The 23513-nt window shown below is 41.3% G+C and overlaps 1 protein-coding gene across 1 annotated transcript; it reads left to right on the forward strand.

Moving 5' to 3' along the window:
* Positions 1-13211: 13211 nt before the first annotated feature.
* LOC145799029 (uncharacterized) lies at positions 13212-14770 on the forward strand. Its single transcript, XM_082888600.1, has 2 exons — positions 13212-13871; positions 13952-14770. The coding sequence occupies exons 1-2, from the start codon at positions 13437-13439 to the stop codon at positions 14678-14680; spliced, it is 1164 nt and encodes a 387-aa protein (XP_082744726.1). The 5' UTR covers positions 13212-13436; the 3' UTR covers positions 14681-14770.
* Positions 14771-23513: the final 8743 nt, after the last annotated feature.

The following is a 23513-nucleotide window of genomic DNA, read 5'->3' on the forward strand; positions in this document are numbered from 1 at the left end:
CCATGCTCCAAACTGATTTTGTTCATATTTTGGACTGCCTTAGCTTTGTTTTGAGGTCCCTTGGTCGAATGATGCTTGCCATGCATGGTCGTAGTGTAATAGCCTTGCTTAGCCTTGAGAAATATAATCTGAGAGAGAGAGAAAGAGTGCTCCAAAGTTTGGGTTGAGTGAGTTTTAGAGAACAAGAAAAGAAGACAGAAAGGTAAGAATTACAAGCAATTTCATCAATCAACACATTAAGGTAAGAATTCTTCCTAATTTCTTGTATAAGACTAAGTTTCATCTTGAATTCATGGAATTTAAGGAGAGAGTGAGGAATTGAGTAGTGTAGGTTGTGTTACAAACCCTAATAGGAGGAATTCTTCCATATTTTTGCTTGAATTACTTGGTTTTGCATGATTCTAAGCTAGATTTCCATGGTTTTGTTGAAATATAGAATCTCCATATGCATAGAGTTCTGTTTCTTTTAAATCTTGAAATTGTTTGTGAGATTGTGGAACTTGAGTTTGAATTTGAGATTCTATCCTTGATTTGAACACGAAAATTGTTTACATACTATGTTTGTTAATTTTTGGCCTTTAATTTAATTGACTTTGGGTTTGATTTTGAGGAATTTAGAACCCAAAAAACAGAGCAGAAATTCGGTTCTGGAATACCCAGAACCGCACGTGCGGCTGGAGAGCCTGCACGTGCGAGAAGTACTGGCGCCAGTACTTCTCGCACGTGCGGCGGGTAGGCCCGCACGTGCAGAAAACATAGGAGGTGCTGGGGACATTCTGCATAAAAGGCACCTGGTGGCGCACGTGTAGAGAAGGTCCTGTATGTGCAGTCAAGAAGCTTCGTATGTGTGGCTGTTTGGCAGCCTCGATTTCACTTTTCTGCTTTATTTACCCCACTCCCGGGCCTCCGTTAGTGTAATTTACATCCGTAATTAATGTCCATTTGCATTGCATAAGCATTTAACAGGGGTAAACGACATTCAGACCAACCAATGCCTAAGAAATGGACCTAATTAGTTAGTTATATGGAAAATTAAGTATACTACGCTTGTATCTGTCTGTGTAGGTTAAACACCATGTTCCAGCCACCTGCATCGCGGAACCAGCTGTGAGTAATACTAATATAAAGATATGTTTAATTTAAAAGTACTTATTTCCAACTCTATAATTATGCTTTGCCCTGATATGTTTCTCTACATGGAAGGATGATTCTACGTTCGCTTATACTGTATATCATGGCAATCTTAGCATCTCTTTATACGATTATAGAGATCTCTGTCAGTTCCATTTCATGGAACTCCTGTTTATCATGGCGATGACTGTCATATCCGATCTTCGGTCTTCATGACCGCTTGTTCAATCTTCATGACCGCCTGCCTGGTCTTTATGACCGTCTGTTCGGTCTTCTAGACCACCTGTATTTATGGCTTTTGGATATACTACGTGTTATATTATGTTTCTCTTATGTAATACCAACCTGCTCAGTATTTGCTTTATTTTACATTATAATGATCATTCAAAATCTCTTTGCTCAGCTATTATTCACTAGGCTTTAGCTCATATTTTGGTATATCATGTACGTGATCCAACTCAGGAAAGGACATAGTGGCGTTGGTCTTGTTTTGATTTTGTCAAGCTAACTACCATGCCTCACCGTGAGGTTCCCATCTACCAAAGTTTTGAAGTGGCCAGTGTTCACCTTTTTGTAACTCGCTCATGTGTCTTGGTTGATTGTCACTGGCATTATAATTGTTGTCGATGAGAGTACCTTTTCCCTTTTGATTGTCTTTTTAGACAAACTTGTAATAGCACATTGTACTTATGCATGTATATATGTATATATATATATATATATAGTAATGCCTTTTCTCTTATGTGACTTCACAACTCATTGGACGTCTTGTTTTCTTACATAAAAGCTTTCGTTAGCCCCGGTTATTTACTTTGTTCAGTTAGGCCTTTGGTAATCACGGATTACTAGCCGGTTACGACACTAAACCTATAGGGGCAGGTTTGGGTCGTGACAACTCCCAACTACACCGAGCAATAAGAAGTTCTTTCTCGCGGCAATGGACTACTTCACAAAGTGGGTGGAGGTAGAAGCACTCACATCCATAAAAGAAAAAGATGCCAAGAAATTTGTCTGGCAGAACATCATAACCCGATTTGGAATCCCCAAGGCTTTGATATCTGACAACGACACTTAGTTTGATGGAAAAATCTTTAGGGGTTTTTGTGGAGAATACAAGATAGAATTTTATAACTTTACGCCGGCGTACCCCCAAGCCAATGGCCAGGTTGAAGTTTCCAACAAGGTAGTCTTAGATGGTTTGAAAAAGAGGTTGGAAAAAGCAAAAGGCAAATGGGCCGAGGAACTTTCTCACATCTTATAGGCTTACCGAACTAGACCCGGCGATCGATTGGCGAAACACTTTTTTCCTTGGCTTATGGCATGCAGGCAATAATTCCTGTAGAAGTTGGCCTTCCCACCATTAGAAGCAAACCTTTTGATCTAGACTTGAATGGCGAGGCCATAGCCCTAGAACTAGACCTTGCAGAAGAGAGAAGAGAAAAGACACTGGTACACATTGCCTTATATCAACAGAAGTTGTCTAGGAAATATAATAAATCGGTGCACCCAAGGTAATTCAAGATTAGAGATTGGGTACTGCGCAAAGTAATGGGCAACACTTCAGTGCCTGGAGATGGCAAATTAGGACCTAATTGGGAAGGATCGTACAGAGTGATCGGTCTGGTAGGAAAAAGGGGCATATCATCTAGAGGATGTGGACGACAGAGCTATTCAAAGGTCATGAAAATGGTCAATCTCAAAGTATTTTATTTTAAGTTCTTTCTTAAACACTTGTAATTTTTCTTTCAATAAAACAAGTAGACAGTTTTTTCTTCTATAAAAATTATTTCCTCTATTTGTAAAAATTGTTCATACTCATTTCCCGACCAAGGGGTAATCAATAGGGTTAGCAGGTTTGACCAACATTTTTTCTTCAGTCGAGATAAGGATCTAGACTCAAGAAGGTTGGCAAGTTTGGCCAATACCTTTTTCATTCTTTGGCTGAGATAAGGATCTAGGCTCAAGAAGATTGGTAGGTTTGACCAACACTTTTTCATTCTTCAGTCAAGATAAGAATCTAGGCTCAAGAAGATTGGCAGGTTTGGCCAACACCTTTTTCATTCTTCAGCCGAGATAAGGATCTAGGCTAAAGAAGGTTGGCTGGTTTGACCAATATTTTTTGCACTCTTTAGTCGAGATAAGGATTTAGGCTAAAGAAGGTTGGCAGGTTTGACCAACACAACAGTTTGCACCCTTTTGGCCGAGATAAGGATCTAGGCTTAAGGTTGGCAGTTGTGACCAACTTTTTCCTTTCTTTAATTGAGGCAAAAATCTCGGTTAAGAAGGTTTGCAGCTTTTCCCAAGTTGTTTTTCAGCTGAGATACTTGAAAAAGTGGGCAGGATAAGGTAAGGTCGAGCTAACTAGTCCGACTAGGCATGCAATAAGGATGATACACTACAAGAAAAGTGTAGGGACTGAGCAGAAAGTCCAAAAAAAAATTTCATTGATTGAAAGATAATTACAAGAGGTAGGGCATATAGCCCAGTTATATGGAAAAACAAAAAAGTAAAAATACAAATTTCCATCTTCATCAGGAAAAAATATCATCAAGCTTAGCGTCCAGATCACTACGAACTTCGCCGCTTGGAAGTCCAACCCCGGCCTCACCTTATTGTGTTAAGACGGTTGCGGCTGCTTCATCAATCAGGCTCGGCATGGTTTGGTTGGGTAGTTTCGACCGAGTGGGCAACGAAGTTTGGAGGCCGAGGTTAGTGTTAATAGGTGGAGCATCAATTGGATCAGGGATCTCGTCCTCTTCCTCCTTGTGTAGGAACTTCTGCTGAACGACGTTCGTATAGTCCATCATATAGCTCGGTATAAAGTGAGGAGGAGGATTCAAAAATACCTCAGAGTCTAGCGACAGACCGAGCTTCTCAGCTGCAGCCTTCCATTCGTATTTAAAAAAGACGTCCTTGGACGCTTCGCATTGCTAGACGTAGAGCTCCTCACCTTTCTTGAAACCGCACTCCACAGCGCTTTTATCTTGGTGTCTTTTTTGTTCTTTAGCTTGGCCAACTCTTGAAGATAACGGTCATTCTTCTCGGCTAGAGCTTTTTGCTTATCAACCTCAGTAGTAGAAACCAGCTCAGCCAATTGATCCTGGTCGGCTCTCAGCTCGCTAAATTTTGCTTGTAGCTCTTTAAGCTCGGCTTCTTTAGCCTTACCATCTATAATGGCCGTCTTGGCCCTTCTTTTTAATTCGGGCACGCATTGATGTGCGATCTGGTTCTTTTGCATGGCCTGCAAAGCATGCACAGTTAGATAAATTGGGCAACAAGTTGGCAGAAAAACCAAAAATTGAGAAATTCACGATTACCAGAATTAGGGATTTGTTGGCGGACCGTATCGTCTTTAGCTCGGTCAAATGTGCATGGTGCTCTCTTCTTAGCCATCTCTTGTTCTTTAGTGAGGGAAACTAGGTTGATTTGAGGAAGGTTGGGGTCTGGCTCTGGGGAGGATTCCAAGAGGAATTCAATTACTTTGGTTTCTCTTACCACTGTATCGGTAAGTCGGCTGAACGTCCAGTAGTTTGGCCCAATCTCGATGGCGATACCAAAGTGTGGCTTATATTGCTGCATGATTGGTGTAGGCATAGTTTGATTTAAGCTGGTGCAAATCTGCACAAGGGACACAATCACAAGGGTTAGCACGGTGGTTGTTGATATAGCATAGAAGATTAAACCAGATTACCCTTACCAGCTTTTCCTTTATTCCAGTTGATGTTATAGCCCGGTATCTGGACTTCTCGGTCTTCAAAATTCCCAGACACCCAGAGAAAGTCATCATCATTTAGGTCTTTGTCCGGTGTTTTCTTAACAATTTTCTCTTAGCCCTTCCTTATTCTAAGGTAAATCGTTGTCATTATGATCGAGCGAATATTGGTGGAATAGTTTGGCCAGACCGAGGTTGAGTCCAAACCGAGGTTGAGGCCAACACGACGATTGAGCTCTACGATGTTGTTTATAATCCTATAGGTATTAGTGGATAATTGAGAGGGGCATAGTCTAGTCTGTCTAAGGAACTCACAGATTAGAGGTTGAACTGGGAATCGAAGTCCACCTTCTACAATGGACACCACGGTGAAAGGAACAAAACCTGGGTTGCCCCATGGTGTGGTATCTAGCTCGGCTAGGGAAAGGTGGACGTTGTCTGGGATGTGGTAATCTCTTCGGAATTCAGCCATGGCACTGGGCGAGTTCACCAAAAATCGGTATTTGCCCATTTAGCTCAAATTTGAAGTGGGTTAAGTAAAGTATACACGGCGGCCTAGCACGACGCTGACGTGACTTTGGTAGGCTCGATCGAGCAAAGCCGTCCAGGGGCAAAGTGAAAAGGTGTGCCTGGCAAACTTAGTCAAGTCTGCAAAGTGGAAATAGAAAGAGGATTATGTCCAAGTGATAAACCAGGCTAAGCAAAAGTCAAGGCTAATCCAATCTAGCTCGGCAGATGATGGGCACGCACTATGATTTGGGAACGCTATTTTTAAGCATAAAACGGAAATATATGGGTACAAGAATAGATAATGACATGATTAACTTATTGATTTGGGAATGGAATCCGAATCCAATCTAAAGAATGAGCACCAGCAACGATGATGAAAACAGGTGATGCATAGGCCAAGGCTTGAACGTAGGAAATTAGGGTTTGGGGATCTGAGTGTGTGGTTATGCAGTAAAGAAGATGAACAGTAAGGACTGTTCGTATATATGAGCTGTGTATATAATGGAGCTAAAAAGGTGGGGCTTTTCGAATTTTTGGGCAGTGTGTGACGGCTGTCATAGTATAAAGGGGTAATCAGCGTGTGCCACGTGTCCTAGTAAGGACACAGTGTTAGAAATGTGGGACACTAGGCTGTACGACCAGCACAGCTTCCCAAAACTGAGTGAATTTTGGCTCAGTTGACTTGGCCATCTTAGCTCGGTTTGTTTGAGCATTTTAACTCAGTGGGTTTGAGCAGTCTTTTAGGTGGTTTGATTACCTTAGCACGGCTGGTAGACAATAATCCCACTCATGTTTCGCAAATGGAATTAAGGGACAATTGAGAGGGTAATTTATATGGATAAATTGGGCAGCACTGAGGACCTAGGAATGGGCCGTGGTAGGGGCTTTGGGTAGCTTGGTTTTGGGCTGGGCTGGTGCCGATCCAGTCGGCTGTGTCGCTGAGGCTTCTACTTAGCTGTCCAAAAGGAAGTCTTGCTAAGTATGAATTTTATTGAAATAGTCAAAAACGTTTTGGATTAAATGAAACAAAACACTTAAAAAATGAATTTATCAAAAAAAACTTCTTTTTTTGAAAAGTCTTACTGATCAAGAGTAGTATCCATTAGTGACTGGTCTTTTAAGAATAAGTTCACTACGCTAAAGCGCTGCATAGATGCCATATTTATATATAAAATAGTAATGAGATTATTACATTTTGTATTTTTTAGATCATTTTAAATTAATTAGATGGATTTAAAAAAAATATAATAATTTCTAGGATAAATTACAAATGCATCTCTGAAATTTGTTTAAAATACGAATTGTCTCATATGATTTGAAAAATTATAAATACCCCTTTATTAGAATTTTTTATTTAACAAAATTATTTAAAAAAACAAAATTCATAACTGCTCTCTTATATATAATAAGTTTATCTGAATTATTAATTAAAATAAATTTTTAACACCATTAAAAACTATAAATTAACTTAATGATTTATTGATAAAGAGTAAATTATAAATACATGCCTTTTTTTTTTTTTTTTTGATCGGCAAATGTTAGAAGTTAGTTGTTAGATTAGCAACTATGGGATAAAATCTCCCCACTCTTGGCAAAGCACCTGAGGTATACTTAAAATACGGATTGTCTTCCGTGATTTAAAAAATTACAAATACCCCATTGTAAGAATTTTTTTATCTAACAGAATTAACTAGAAAAATGAAATTCCTTACTATTCTATTATACAATAACAATGAATTATTTTTGATATCATTACCTGAATTTTTAATTATTATTAATTAAAATAATTTATTGATAAAATAGGTCATTTATTATGAAAATAAAAATTTTAGCAGACAGAATGTAATTTCTAGAATCACATGGAATAATTTGTATTTTAAACAAATCTTAAGGAGTGTATTTTTAATTTATCCATTAATAAAAAGGACTATTTATTTTGAGATTAGAAATTTTAAAGAGTAGAATGTAATTTTTAAAATTATATGAGATAATTTATATTTTAAACAAGTTTTAAAATGTGTTTGTAATTTGCCCTGCTTTCTAAAAATTTCACTATATAAGTTTGAATAAAAAAAAATGTGAGTTATGGGTCATGCCACTCTTTTCACCGTTACACACCATATGAAAAAGAGTCCCACATTGTTCAATCAATTTTCATAAAAATCACTTTGATTTGATGGATTTTATCCATCTTGTTATCATTTTGTTTTCTTGGGATTTGTTTTGGTGATCAAAATGTATTATTGTCTTTTCTTTCAATATTTTGGCTTATGACAACATTACCACCTCATTGACATCAAATATATACATATATATAGGTTATTTATATTTTGTAGAACATGAAGTTTTCTTTTAGTACATCTGCATTTTTTATTTTTTATTTTTATTTTAGTTTGCACTACATGCCCAAATTAATCACAAAAGCCTCTTCAAATATTTGTTTGGTTGGGCCTAGGAAAGGAAAGGAAAAGAAAGGAATGGGAGAAGGATATTTCAAAACTCAAACTCAAGTGCGGAGTTTAATTGACCAATACTTCGTCACTACACCAATGACTATTGCTCAATCTCTTTCGTTTATTAAGTTCTCGTTTGACAACTTTTAATTTTAATTAAAAAATTAAAAAGTTATTATAAATTGTCACATCACTTTCTTCATTTTTCTACACTTTTATTCGTAAAAAATCAAAAAAATATTAAAATAATCTGTTTTCAAACGAGACTTGAGTTTCAATATCTTAGACCCATTCCACATGAGTTTGAACTAATGTTCTATACGTCGCTCAAAAATTACATTTTGCTGTAATCATACTCATAATCTTAATTCCCATCAATATATTGAATGATAGAGAAAATTTCAATTTCTAACAAATGAATGTACATAAAAATTTATGATTATACACAAAAATAGAAGCTTTAAATAATTGATGCAAGTTGTTCGTATTATGGAATGGACATTTTAGCCAATTTTTTTTGGTTTTGCACTTCACTCTCTACAATTGGAACCACAATTGTTACATTTTAGGGCAAAAAGTGAGGTCCATCTAGAAGATGAAAAAAAGTCATTGAGGCTCAACCTCCCAGTGTTGACGTGAGTGGGTGGGGCATTTGTGTTATGAAAGAAGGTCTCATGATCATCAAGTTTTGACAAATGCATATTATATATGTTGCCGACAAATTCTTTTAATCTCTACCCATTTTTTATTGATCAAAAGCCAAAACAAGCTTGATTATCCCCACTTGTCAAGCTATCTATGTGTACTAATAACTTTTATTCTTAGGTCCCCCCCTCTCCCTCTCTCTTTGTATAATATGTTTGTGTCATGTGCATAATGTTCATGTCATGGGATTACTTGAGAACCCTTGTTTATGGAGCATATTTAATACGTAAATGTACTTTAATTATGTTTGTTAAAGTTATTTTTTTTTTCATTGGTCAAAAAAAAAAAAATGTAAATATACTTTTGTTTCAACTTACAATAGGGTGAAGGCAGGGTTGTAGTTCTCCACTTTTAGTGGCGGAGCTAGAAAGTTAAATTAGGAGGACACTTATTAATTATAATATCGAAAAATTTTACAAAAATATTTCACGTAAATTTTTACAATTAATTTCGAGAAACATCAAAAAAATAATGTTATTTATAACTAGTGTATCATAGACAATATAAAAAAATATGGAGATAAGTTTTAAAATAAATTATATAATGATAAATTATTTTTTTATACAAAATTTGATAAAAAATTCAATATAATGATAATATCATGTCATCATTAGTATGCAGTATCACCAACTAATAGTAAATAAACCCATAGAGAGTGAACCTCACATGTCAAATATAACTAACGATTCAATAAATTTCGTATCTTTATATTGAGATTACTTATACTTGCATGTCAATAATAATAATATCACCGTTACATTTAAAATTTTCATAGATAATATGATTTATAATAGTCTCTTTATTTAAAATATTTTCTTTATATTTGTAAAAAAAAAAAAAATACAAAATCCAGGGGCACGTGACTCCCCCGGTCCTTACGTGGCTTCGCCACTACCTGGTCTAGTCCCAAATTATATCAAGGGCAGTGTGAATCAGAGAGTTGGTTGGGTAAAGTGGGGACAAGTTAATAATGTGACATTAGGAATAGCGGTTATATTATGGATAATGATTTATAAGTGATGAGAGTTAAAAGTTGTACGACTAGAAATAAATAAGCGAAAATGGGTGTTAATTGTAAGATTTTAGAGTTTTAGTTTTATTATATATGTATATATATATATATATATATATTAAAAAAAAATGTATATGATAAATATAATCTGAGCAAAGACAGGATAGAATGGGGCAAATGGAGAATAACTCCGTTTTGCAATTGACAAGGTGGAGATACAGAGCAGAGCGGGGCTGGAGCAAATTTTCATCCTATAACAAGACAAGTCTTCCACGAGTGATCATGAAATTATTCATGGTAAATTTATTCTAAATTTTAGACATCTAATTTTGTACACAAAATTTGACAGTTAGAATACTTTGAAAAATCTTCCAAAAAAATGTTGAAGAATCAAAGTATTAAAATCTTCTAGATCAAGCTAAATTTGTTAAGAGTGATGCATTTCGACAAACTCTATAAAATACTATCGCATGATTGTTGAAAGTAAAATAAAAATAGCAAAAACCTTAGTTCCTTTCCCTCAAATTTGAATTTGAGTCACAAGATTCCCTTCCCTAACCAAACAAAATAAAAAATAAAAATGTAGGGTTCAACTAGGGTGCATGCATAGTGGTTTTTGATAACTAAGATCACAACGTATAATAATAGAATCAGTTCCAATAATCAATAAATTGTATCTTCTCATCACATTCGTGTGATGAAGTATAGAAAAATTTCAAAATAGATACAACAAGTAGTCGAACAAGGCTATGATTTTATGTTTTAACTTGTTAGATTTATCTGTCATATTTTTATTGAATCTATCTTCTCTTTTACTTCTAGTTGTAAATATCAGTCATTTAAGGCCACCTTTGAAGTCTCCGTTAAAACGTGGACTGCATGCTTTTTGTTTCTTGGATTTTCAAGTTTAATGTTTATCTGTTTTGAATAAAAAAATTGCATATGTTTGAATCATATTCTCAATTTGATGGAAATCACTTAATCATGTAATTTTCTCCTGTATTCTAATTTTGACATGTAGTGATTTAGTAAACAATTTTTCTACATATACTGTACGGGGAGGAAATAATTCTCCTCGTATAATCCTGTTGACCAAGTCCACGCTTCTCCGTACGACGTCGCTTTGTCACCTGAAAACACAAACGTGAGCTAGCCGGCGGGTGTGTGCCGGAAACCTCTCCGATGCCTAAGTCAGAAAACTTGACAAATAGACAAAGCTCTAAGTTCTCAGAAAGATTATGTTCAATTACCTCCTCCAAGGTGATGCTTGTGAGCTTTTATAAGTTTCCCGTGGCACAATCCTAGTAGGACTTGCACTTCTCCATGCAGAGTCCTCCTAGGATTCATTCTCCTAAGGATAATGCTTATCCTTTTACACCCTCCCCCACTGCTCAAACCAAGTGGGATGGTTTTCTTTACGGCCGAACTTCCTTTTGACCGAAGTAAACTTGGCTATACCGAGCCACAGAAGGCCGAACTATCCTTAGCTCGGTCTTCTCCTCCAACTCTTTACTTCGGCTGCCCTGTTCGACCTTAATGCGCTTAGATCAAACTTCCAAGTAACAAGTTCGGACCGACCTAACCAATATAAGTCACGACCGGACTAACTCTGAGACCGGCCTAACTGTGAATTGCCTCCAGACCGGAGTAATTTTACTCTTCCTCGGGCTGAAGTAACGATCTCTTCTTGAGCCGGAGTAATTTTGCCTCCTTGGGCCGAAGTAGCTTTGTCTTCCCAAGGCCGGAGTAACTTTGCCCTTCTGGGCCGGAGTATTCTGTACGGCCTTTTTACCTAGTCCACTGCGTTTTGGGCCTCAAAACCAAACTCGAAGTTCGGCCCAATTTTCCCAAAAATTACCCTCTCAATTGCCCCTTAATTCCATCTGTGCAACATGATTGGGATTACCAGCCTTCTGGCCGAGCTAGAGTTTGTCATGCTTTTTCAGCCGAGCTAAAAAACCCTTTAGCCTTTCCAGCCGGGCTAAGTTTACCTCGGGTACAACTATGTCCGGTCAAAACGTCTCTTCAATCACAACGACTGTATCGCTTCCCATTCCCGTGACACGTGGCAAACTCTGATAGGCTGTGGCCAACTGTCACGCCGTCCTTCAGAATTTTTGTACTGTTCCCGCCTCTTTTTGCCGCCTTTTTTCTCTCTCCCTTTTCACAAAACAGCCTTTCTCCTTCTTGAATCACTTCACCTTCTATTCTTCACTTTCTCTTCTCCCCTGGTTCCTGAGTCTTTGAGTTTGCTGTGTTCGTGCCTCCATTGCTGCCATTGCCTCCATTTCTAGCTTCTCTCTTATACAGGTAAGCAAGCCTATCCTTCTTGCTTTCTTTGTTTTCGTACTTTGCTTTCCATGCTCTGTATGTTTTTTGCAAACAGTTTGTCCATTTCTGATTCGCTTTTGTACTTTTATGGAGAAACCATTAGAACTCTATGTATATGTCATATACCCTAGAGAAAAAATTTCGATTTTGATCCAGAATCACGTCCCAACCGAACTTGGATACTGTTTGTGTCATGTATGTGAATAGATTCAGAACATAACCGGACTAGAACTAGGAATATCAGTAGTTTCTTTTGACCCACTCTAGCCAAGATAGGATCACCGAACAAGCTTGCCCATACCGAACTAGGTACTTCGGTCTATAACCGAGCTAGGATTTTGGGGCCAAGCCGGCTTTCTTAGTTCTTAAACCGAACTCAGAAAGCCGCCCCTAAGAGCTCAACCGAAGTAATTTTCCTCATACTGTAACCGTTTTAGGCCTTGGGACTAGACCAGCTTTCTTAGTTTTTTAGACCGAACTCAGAAAGCTGCCCCTAGACGTTAAACCGGTCTAATGTGCTCAAAAACCGTGCTAACAAACATTCTGAAGAGCCGAGGTAGAACCAGCCCACTAAGCCGAAGTAGGATTTGTATATCTTGCTTATAATTTGTAGCGCGGTCCAATCGATCTGTGCTTAACCCCTTTGTTTTCTACCTTGCAGACTTAGGTTGCCCAGACACTCCTGCGTGTGCTCAACCGAGCTACTGAGCCAAATTTTTGTACCGAAATAATTTTATTCGTAATTTATACAACAAATGGGTAAGTATAGATATTTAGTCGAAACCCCTGGTGGCGTGGCCGAATTTAGGCAGGACTACCAGATTCCTGATGATGTCCAACTGGTATTGGCCAAGAAAGATGCTACTCCCTGGGACAATGAAGGCTTCGTCCCTTTTACCCTTCAATCCATAATAGAAACCGGACTACGGTTTCCTGTTCAACCGCTAATCTGCGAATTTCTTAGACAGACTAGGTTGTGCCCCACCCAACTGTCTACCAATACATATCGTATCATAATGGGAATAGCCGCATTAAATCATCAAACCAGACTAAATCTCGGCCTAGCCGAAATATTCCATCAGTATTCCATCGGTTCAAAGAATGCTGGGTGGGTATATTACCTTAGAATTCGCCGCCACCGAGAGAAGATAATTAAGCACACTCCGGACAAAGATCTTAACGATGATGATTTCTTTTGGGTCTCTGGGAACTTTGAGGATTTTCAAGCTCAAATTCCTGGCCGACCTATAAATTGGAAAATGGGAGAGCCTGGTAATTTTACTTCGGTCTTCTGCTTTGTGTGTTATCTCGGTTGTTTAGTCTACTAGCCGAACTAACACTTCTCTTTTTTGCAGATTTCGCCCATCTCCATTCCTTGTATAGCTATCCTAACCTCGGCGTTTTGCGAGCCGCATTTCGGGTTAAAGAAAGAGATTGGGCCAAGCTTTTAAATTTCGAACCGACCTACCGTTACAGCGGTCGACGGAAAGCAAAGGTAACCGATTTTCTTCTCGAGGAAGCACCGGAGCCGGACCCAACTTTGCCCGAGATAAGACTTGTTCCATTAACCGCTGAGGACGAAATGGCAAAGAAGAGCAGAGTCAGGGCCCTTCTAACTTCAACAACTAGAGCCGAAGTAACACCAACTACTGAGGTGCAGCCTGCCGTCGTGGCCCTTCCTTCACAACGGCCTTCTTCATCTCGCCCTTCAAAACGCACCCGATCTACGTCAGCCGAACAACAACTTGTTGATGAAGTCGAAACCGTCCCCCAAAGGCCTCATCCTGCGTCCCAACCAGAGCAAACTGACCGAGCTCGTTCTCCGAAGTGGGCTCCGCCTTTGATCTTCAATGACCGAAACATCAAAGCCACTGATTCGGTCGTGGCTGAAAAAGACCACCAACTGGCCTTTAACCTGGCCAAAAGTGTGTGCCTCCCCAAGGACATGGAGCACCACTTGAAGCAACTGAACACCGAAATGAAATCAATTCGGTCTGCTTCCAAGTCCATGATTTTGGTAAGTAGCTCTGTCTGCTTTTTCCTGTCTAAATTTTTCTAACTTTTACTTCGGCTGAGATGGGATTTTTGTTTTGCCAGGCCTTGCAAAAGAACAATGTCACTTATAGGAAAGTCCAAGAGCTCCGCAAAACCACAAGGCAGGCAATGGCGGAAGCCGAAGCCAAGTCGGCCGAACTACTACAAGCCGAAAAGAGAATGGCCGAGCTAGAAGCAGAAAACGGCCGTCTTGCCGATCTAGTTAATTCGGCGGAAGCGGAGAAACAGAAAGCTGCCATCGTTATGAAGGACAAGTATTTGCGGGAGTTGGTGAAGCTTGAGAGGAGGAAAGACGCCGAAATAGGCGAACTAAGAAAAAACATGGTGGAAGCCGAAAAGGAGGGCTATAAACAAGGTTACAAGAAGGCCGAAGACGCCTACGTCAAACAATGTGACGCTGCAAAGGAGCTGTTCTTCAAATGCGGCTGGAGGGCGGCAGTGGAGAAACTCGGTCAAGATCAACAGACCGAGGTCTTCAACCCTCCAGATTATTTTATACCGGAGTCCCTGGCGGAGTACGCGGCTGCTCTGCAACAACAGTTTTTGGAAGACTCTGACTCTGATGATGCCTCTGATGAAGATACTCCGGCCGAAAATGTGGACCAGCCAGTTCGGTCGGTGCCCACTGCTGAAGACCTAACTGTTGATCCTCCCAGTGGAACCGTAGCCGAAGTGGCTCAATCTAGTGTGAATGAGCTCCCTCCGGAGACCGGTCTTCAAGTTGATGCCGATGCGGTTTTCGACGCTGAAATTGATGAACTTTTCTCTTGACTTTTTACTTTTTCTCCTTTGTAACCGAACTAAGCCCCCTTGTAATGACTTGTCTTTCGAATGAAAATTTTACTTCTCTTATTCCGGTTATTGTGTGTATGCTTGCATTTGTAATGTCTTCTATTACTCCAAGTGTTATTTCGGTTTTTGGTTGGTTAAACTATACTTACCAGCCAACCACTCCTTAGCCGACATAATTACTTCGGCTGAGGAGTATTAAGTGTTGGTTTAATCCAGCCAACCACTCTTCAGCCTTACACTTACTTCGGCTGAAGAGAAACAAGAGTTGGTTTATTCCAGCCAACCACTCTTCAGCCATACACTTACTTCGGCTGAAGAGTAACAAGAGTTGGTTTATTCCAGCCAACCACCCTTCAGCCTTACACTTACTTCGGCTGAAGAGTAACAAGTGTTGGTTTATTCCAGCCAACCACTCTTCAGCCATACACTTACTTCGGCTGAAGAGTAACAAGAGTTGGTTTATTCCAGCCAACCACCCTTCAGCCTTACACTTACTTCGGCTGAAGAGTAACAAGTGTCGGTTTATTCCAGCCAACCACTCTTCAGCCTCACACTTACTTCGGCTGAAGAGTAACAAGAGTTGGTTTATTCCAGCCAACCACTCTTCAGCCATACACTTACTTCGGCTGAAGAGTAACAAGAGTTGGTTTATTCCAGCCAACCGCCCTTCAGCCTTACACTTACTTCGGCTGAAGAGTAACAAGTGTTGGTTTATTCCAGCCAACCTCTAAGTTAGTTTTTCCGGCCAACTTATAGTATTTGGTTATTCCGACCAAATGTCCTGCAGCCTGGATCCTTATCCTGGGCTTAGGAAGGGTGTTGGTTTAATCCAGCCAACCTCTAAGTTAGTTTTTCCAGCTAACTTAGAATAACATGTTTGCAATATACTTAAGTCTTGAAAGCTAATTTTTACAAAGAGTAATTTGTGCCAAAAAGAATAGCTCATTTTATTGAAGGAAGAGAAAATTACATGTTTAAAAAAGAAAAGCTAAAAGTAAAATAACTTGAGATTGGCCGTATTCCATGGCCTAGGGATTGCCTTGCCATCCTTGTCTTCTAGGTGGTATGCCCCTTTGCCGGCTAACCCAACCACCTTATAGGGACCTTCCCAATTGGGGCCTAACTTGCCGTCTCCTGGGACCAAGGTGTTTCCCATTACTTTGCGCAGTACCCAATCGCCAATTTTGAATTGTCTTGGATGAACCTTTTTGCTGTATTTTTTGATTAACTCTCGTTGGTATGAGGCGATGTGGACTAATGCTCTTTCTCTTCTTTCTTCTGCAAGGTTGAGTTCTAAGGCTATGGCTTCTCCATTTAAGTCTGGATCAAAATTTTCGCTTCGAATTGTGGGGAGGCCAACTTCTAGTGGGATCACCGCTTCCATTCCATATGCTAAGGAGAATGGTGTTTCTCCTGTTGATCGCCGAGGTGTGGTGCGGTAGGCCCATAAAACATGAGGAAGTTCATCCGCCCACTTGCCTTTTGCTTTTTCTAGCCTTTTCTTTAGTCCATCCAAGACGACTTTATTTGATGCTTCTGCTTGCCCATTTGCTTGGGGATATGCCGGTGTGGAATTGTAGAATTCTATCTTGTACTCTTCACAAAAGCTTCTAAAGATCCTGCCGTCGAACTGAGTTCCATTGTCTGAGATCAGTGCTTTTGGTATGCCAAACCGAGTGATAATATTCTGCCAAACAAACTTCTTCACATCCTTCTCTTTGATTGACGCCAATGCTTCTGCTTCCACCCACTTTGTGAAGTAGTCTGTTGCTGCGAGAAAGAATTTTCTGCCTCCGGGTGCTGTTGGAAGTGGTCCTACTATGTCTAAGCCCCACATTGCGAAAGGCCATGGGCTAGTTAAAGGTAGGAGTTCTCTTGCTGGTTGATGTATTTGGTGCGCGAATTTCTGGCATTTTTCACACTTCTTCACATATTTTTCTGAGTCTGCTTGCATATATGGCCACCAATATCCTTGCGAAATAGCCCTGTAGGCGAGCGACCTTCCCCCTTGATGACTTCCACATACCCCTTCATGTATTTCGAATAGGAAGGCTTCTACTTTGCTGGGATGAACGCACTTGAGGTAAGGCCCAGAGAATGACTTCTTGTATAATGCCAAAGATGGAGATAGCCAAAATCGCTGCGACTTTGCCCTTATTTTGTTGGCTTCTTTTTTCTCTGCTGGTAGGATGCCGTCTTTTAGGAACAGGATGATGGGATCCATCCATGAAGGGCCTAATTCAGTGCAATATACTTCTTCTGCTTCGGGGTCTTCTATACTTGGTCTTGGTAAGAAGTCGATGAGTAATGGATGAGGGATCGATGTATCTGCCATTGAGGCCAGGCCTGCTAGCTCGTCCGCTCGGCTGTTTTCCTCCCTGCCAATTTGTTCTATCCTTACCACATCAAACTTCTTGATCTCTGTTCTGACTAACTCTTGGTACTTGGCCATTCTGTCGTCCTTTGCTTCGTATTCGCCCGAAATTTGGTTTACCACCAGCAGAGAGTCACTGTATACCATTAGTTCGGCTGCTTTCATGAAGTGTGCTGACTTGAGTCCTGCGATAAGCGCCTCATACTCTGCTTCATTGTTGGATGCTGGGAAGCCAAGGTTGATTGCTTGTTCTATAACCAGACCGTCTGGAGAGATGAGGACTATACCAAGCCCTGCGCCATGTCGGTTGGATGCTCCATCCACAAAGAGCTTCCACATCTCTCCAACGAATAATTTCCAGCAAGTGGAAGGATCAGATGATGCCGTGAGGTCTAGAATGGTGTTATCTTCAAGGTCCATGTTGGCTATCTGTCCTTCGTCCTCTGTTAGAACTTTTGGCAAGCCTTTGTCTGTCTCTTCCTTGCTATCCTTAGCATGGTCTGTCTTGGTGCTTGATTGACTACCTTCTACTAGGGGTTGCGCTATTCCGGCGTCAACTTCCGTCCCTAGTTCGGTTGTGTCAGTCAGGTCGACTGGGCAGATATGATGACTTCCAGGGGTGAATTCTGCGACGAAGTCTGCCAAGGATTGGGCTTTTATTGCGGTTTTAGGTTGGAATTTGACGTCGAATTGTCCCAATTCTACTGCCCACTTCAAAATTCGCCCACTAAAGTTCGCCCTTTCAAACAGAGCTTTTAGTGGAAAGGCTGTGAGAACGACTATGGTGTGGGCGTGAAAGTAATGTGCCAACTTTCTGGATGCCATCATTAATGCTAATGCTAGTTTCTCTAAGGGCAAGTACCTTGTTTCGGTTCCCAACAATGTCTTGCTTACATAAAAGATGGGCAGGTGTTGTATTCCTTCTGCACGAACCAACACTGCGCTAACTGCGTGCTGAGAAACTGCCAGGTATAAAAAGAGTTCTTCACCAGGAACTGGAGTTACAAGTAGTGGTGGGGAAGACATGTACTCCTTCAAGATTTCCAGAGCTCGGTCGCATTCTTCATCCCACTCAAACTTGGCTTTTAAAGCTTGGAAGAATGGTCGTAGTCTGTCTGACGACCTGCTTATGAACCGGTTTAGCGCAGCCGCCATACCAGTGAGATGCTGCACTTCTTTGACTGAGTTTGGTCTCTCCAACTCCTGGATTGCTTTGATCTGAGAGGGGTCTGCTTCTATACCTCGGTTGGTCACCAGGAAGCTCAAGAATTTGCCAGATCCAACTCCAAATGCGCATTTGGATGCGTTGAGGCGCAACTTGTGTTTCTTCAGGATCTGGAACATCTCGCCTAGGTCTTTCAGATGGTCATTCTCATCCTTGCTTTTGACCACCATGTCGTCGATGTACGCCTCCATTGTTCTACCTAACAATGGTTCAAACATCTTGGTGACCATCCTTTGGAATGTCGCCCCTGCGTTCTTTAGGCCGAAGGGCATGACCTTGTAGCAATATAACCCCCTTGGTGTTGTGAAGGATGTGACCTCCTGGTCTGGTTCATGCATGGCGATCTGGTGGTAGCCTCTGTATGCATCCAAAAAGCTAAGTCGGTTATGTCCTGCCGTTAAGTCCACCAGTTGATCTATCCTTGGTAGAGGGAAGCTATCTTTTGGGCACGCTTTGTTGACTGTTTTGTAGTCGACGCAGACACGCCATTTACCATTCTTTTTTGGCACTACGACGGTGTTGGAGATCCATTTTGGGTAGTGCACTTCCCTTATCGCTCCTGCCTCCAGCAGGTTGCCTACCTCTTCTGCCACTATTTCGGCGTGGTGGAGTGCCGATCTGCGCGTGCGTTGAATGACTGGTCTGGCGGATGGGTGGACATTGAGTTGGTGACTGATGAAGTTTGGATCAATGCCTGGCATGTCGTAAGGTGTCCAGGCAAACACTTCGATATTAGAAGTCAAGAATTCCAAGACCTCTAATCTCTCAGCGCTGGACAATGATGAGCCAAGCAAGAAGAACTTATCCGGGTTCTTCTCATCTATTTTTACCTCCACCAAGTCTTCCACCGCTTTCTGATCAGCCTCTTTGCCGACGTCCGCGAATAGTTCATTACTCTCTGGTTCTTCCACCGAATGAACGTATCCTTTGGCAGCTCGGCTTCCATTTGCTGTGGCGAAACACTGTTTTGACATGATCTGATCGCCATAGACTTCTTCAATTATACCGGCGTCATTGGGGAACCGCATTACCTGATGGTATGATGACGCTACCGAACGCATAGCATGCAGCCATGTTCTGCCCAGGATGATGTTGTAGGTGGAGGGGACCTTCAATACCCAGAACTCCACCTGTTTTGATACACTTCCTGCTCTGACTGGAAGGATTATTTTGCCGACAGGCCACTCTGGCATGGAGTTGAATCCAATCAGGGGAGAAACTGCAGGTGCCAAGTCTTTGTCTTGCAGTTTTAGTTGTTTGAATGTGTCGTAATACATGATCTCACATGAACTACCCTGGTCAATCAGAATCCGCTTGACGTCAAAATCCTTGACTCGGAGAGTGACAACCAGGGCATCATTATGGGGGCAGTAAATTCGCTCCAAGTCCTTATCCGAAAAGGACATGACGTTTGTTGCCTCTGTCCTCCCCTTCTTGATGACGGGTTGGGAACTTAATACTTCCCTAAAGTGTTCAGCCTTCTTGATTGAACCTCTAAGCTCGCATACGCGCTCAGGTTCAAAAACTCCATGAATTACATTGATAATGCCTTGCGGTGGTGCGTCGTTTGGCATTCTGTTGGGTTGGTCATGATCTTGGGGGGCCGGTTGCGCTCCTCCTTCAATGTATTCGTCCAAGTGGCCTGCTGCCACCAATTCTTCTAAATGCTGTCTTAGGGGCGTGCAATTCTCAGTTCGGTGCCCCTTTTCTTTGTGGAAGGTGCACTGTGATCTGTCGTCGTAATTCTTCTGAGCTTCCCCAAGCTTGGCTGGCCACTTGACAAAAGGCTCATCCTTGATTTCGCTCAGAATCCGATATATTGGTTTTTTGAACACCGTGGTTATGGCAGTGCGGATTCTCAGCCATCTTTTGTCTGGGTCTTCTCCGTTATTTCGTCTGCCACGCCCGTTTTTGTTACTTCGGTCCACCGTATTAACCTTTGCTGAGGTTTTCTTTTCTGGCACCGTAGTCATACTTGATTTTGCCTTGGCACGTGCGCCATCCTCTTCTACCCTGATGTGCTGATGTACTCTCTCCATCAGGGCCTCCATGGTGAGGGGTGGCGTCATTGTAATTGAATCCCTTAGTCGGTTCCCTACTGGTAGGCCTCTTTTATATTGCGCAATGGCTAGATTGGTGGGGCAGTCTCCAATCTGGTTGAATGTCTCCCAGTAGCGACTGTTGTAAGATCTGAGGGTTTCTTTCTCACCCATGTCGATGGAGAGTAACTGGTCTATCTCCACCGGTGTTTTAGTATTTGTCCGAAACCTTGTTACGAACGCTTCTGCCAATTGGGCCCAGGAGGCTATGCTGCCCTCTGGGAGCTTTTCGAACCAAGTCAAGCCTAGGTCACCAAGACTGGACGGGAAGAGTATGCACATTAAGGCCTCGTTTCGCCTGTACACAGCCATGACTTGGCGAAAGTGGCTTAGGTGTGAATACGGGTCCGTCTTCCCTTCATATGTATTGAATTTCGGCTGAAGGAAGCCTGATGGTAGGGGCGCGTTTTCGATCGCTGGGACAAACGGCGAAGTCTGTAGTCTTGCCAATGCTTTGTCCGCTGGTTCGTAGGCCGGTCGCGGTATTGGCATTCCAACCTCGACGCTTCCATGCGTTCGAGGAGCCAACCGTTGTAGGGCCGAAATTCGGTGTGGATCCTTTGCCCTGGCATCCTCCTTGCATCGTGCTTTTTCTTCTAGCACGGTTCGTAAGTCGGATGACCTGGGTAGCTCGGTTTGTCTGGATCTGGTTTGGTGTGAATGTGAAGGCCAATACGTGCTTCCTTCAGTGTATGATCTTTCGGATCTCGTCCTTTCAGACCTGGAGTGACGAGTTCTTGAAGATAAGGAGTGAGTGTCGCCTGTCCTGAGGCTTCTGCTCTCTCTTTGGGAAGGTGTAGTATTCCTACTACGACTCTCTGAGTGGCGAGGGGGCGTCTTGTGCCTGCGCCCCTCTCCTGTCGCCACATCTTTGGTCTTCATCTGGCGTTTCAAGGCCTCCATGTCCGCCGCCATCCTCCGAATCAGTTCATCCTGTTCCTTTACGCGATCTTCCAGGACTTGAGGATCAATCCTCCTCCTTTGCCTGTCGGGACTTTGAGAGTGACGAGGGCTGCCATTCCGCCTTCCCCTGCCGCTCCTCCTGGAATTATGTTGTTGGGGCTCCAAGTCCGCCATGGGAGGGACAGCAGGTAATCCCTCACGCCTTGCGCCCCCTTCTGGAGTTAGTCCGTCGACGGCGGACTGCGGCAAGTCTTCAATGTGTGCCATTGAATGAGAAAAGGAGAAGCTTAGTCAAGAGGTTTTTGTTCTTGTCTGTTCTTCCCACAGACGGCGCCAATTGTACGGGGAGGAAATAATTCTCCTCGTATAATCCTGTTGACCAAGTCCACGCTTCTCCGTACGACGTCGCTTTGTCACCTGAAAACACAAACGTGAGCTAGCCGGCGGGTGTGTGCCGGAAACCTCTCCGATGCCTAAGTCAGAAAACTTGACAAATAGACAAAGCTCTAAGTTCTCAGAAAGATTATGTTCAATTACCTCCTCCAAGGTGATGCTTGTGAGCTTTTATAAGTTTCCCGTGGCACAATCCTAGTAGGACTTGCACTTCTCCATGCAGAGTCCTCCTAGGATTCATTCTCCTAAGGATAATGCTTATCCTTTTACACCCTCCCCCACTGCTCAAACCAAGTGGGATGGTTTTCTTTACGGCCGAACTTCCTTTTGACCGAAGTAAACTTGGCTATACCGAGCCACAGAAGGCCGAACTATCCTTAGCTCGGTCTTCTCCTCCAACTCTTTACTTCGGCTGCCCTGTTCGACCTTAATGGGCTTAGATCAAACTTCCAAGTAACAAGTTCGGACCGACCTAACCAATATAAGTCACGACCGGACTAACTCTGAGACCGGCCTAACTGTGAATTGCCTCCAGACCGGAGTAATTTTACTCTTCCTCGGGCTGAAGTAACGATCTCTTCTTGAGCCGGAGTAATTTTGCCTCCTTGGGCCGAAGTAGCTTTGTCTTCCCAAGGCCGGAGTAACTTTGCCCTTCTGGGCCGGAGTATTCTGTACGGCCTTTTTACCTAGTCCACTGCGTTTTAGGCCTCAAAACCAAACTCGAAGTTCGGCCCAATTTTCCCAAAAATTACCCTCTCATATACAAAATTGGATTGTATCTAGCGTAATAAATCTGAACCTGATCTGATTATGATAAATCCAATCATAAAAATTAAACTTTGTTCAAAAACAAGATCATAAAAATTAAACTATGAAAATCTGATGTTTGAATCTAAAATTCAACAATAATTGGATCAATCTGATCGGATATCTGCTAATGGATTCCAATTTTTTTCAATTGCGATCAGATTTAGGTTAAATCCAATTCATTGACAGACTTAATATATATCCTTATTTTTTCTATTTAAAAATTCTACTGTCGTCTCACATAAGGTGAGGTCCATTTTCGATAGATTTTGCCGGTAAAAAAAGTTACTTCTCTATCTTTTTGTTTGGTAAGCTTCTTCAAGACATTAAACATTTTTTTGTTTCTTTTCTAATTGGAGATCATGTCTTGTGCCAATGATCATTAAGAATTTCAAGCAAAAAATTACAGCTTATGAACCCAACAACTGGCAATTCATTTACATGGCGCACCACTTTCTAATCCTATTTCTTGAAAAGATTAAACTAAATTTATCAAGACTGCAGTATAAAATTCCATACTTTTGATTTCAAATAGGAAATTAATGATCAATAAACAGTAAATTTTTTTCTCAACTTTTAAGCGAAGAGAAATTTAGGAGGTGAAGTGTGCGAGTGGATAATTGAAGTTTATACTTCAAATAAATGATACGAAGGCACATTATATTTGTTGGAACAATCTTCTGTATAAAATAAATAATTTAAAACAAATCAAACAAATAAAAATAAATTACTTACAGAATTTATTTACCGAAATGAATAAATACAAAAAGATCAAGCCGAGTGTGTGACAGTCTGTTCTTAAGACAGATTCGTCCCGCTTTAGTGCTTAAGGATAAGTGACGTCTATCTCCTAGGATACAATGATCTACACAGATTGTAGTAGTACTCTAAACAATCTGTATGGCGAACCAAACTTGTGTTCTATACTCTTAGAATTTTTTTCCTAAAAATAATATGAAGAATATATCTATGCAAGAGCAAAACTGGAGGGAAACAAGAAAATTTTTCGAT

The sequence above is a fragment of the Camellia sinensis genome, chromosome 9, assembly GCF_055761805.1.
Source record: "Camellia sinensis isolate YWXY chromosome 9, ASM5576180v1, whole genome shotgun sequence".
In the NCBI taxonomy this organism is placed as follows: domain Eukaryota; kingdom Viridiplantae; phylum Streptophyta; class Magnoliopsida; order Ericales; family Theaceae; genus Camellia; species Camellia sinensis.

Coding starts and splice junctions, on each gene's coding strand:
- LOC145799029 (XM_082888600.1), top strand. CDS start 13,437: ATGGCAAAGAAGAGCAGAGTCAGGGCCCTTCTAACTTCAACAACTAGA. Junction 13,872..13,951: donor CTTCCAAGTCCATGATTTTG/GTAAGTAGCTCT, acceptor TTGTTTTGCCAG/GCCTTGCAAAAGAACAATGT.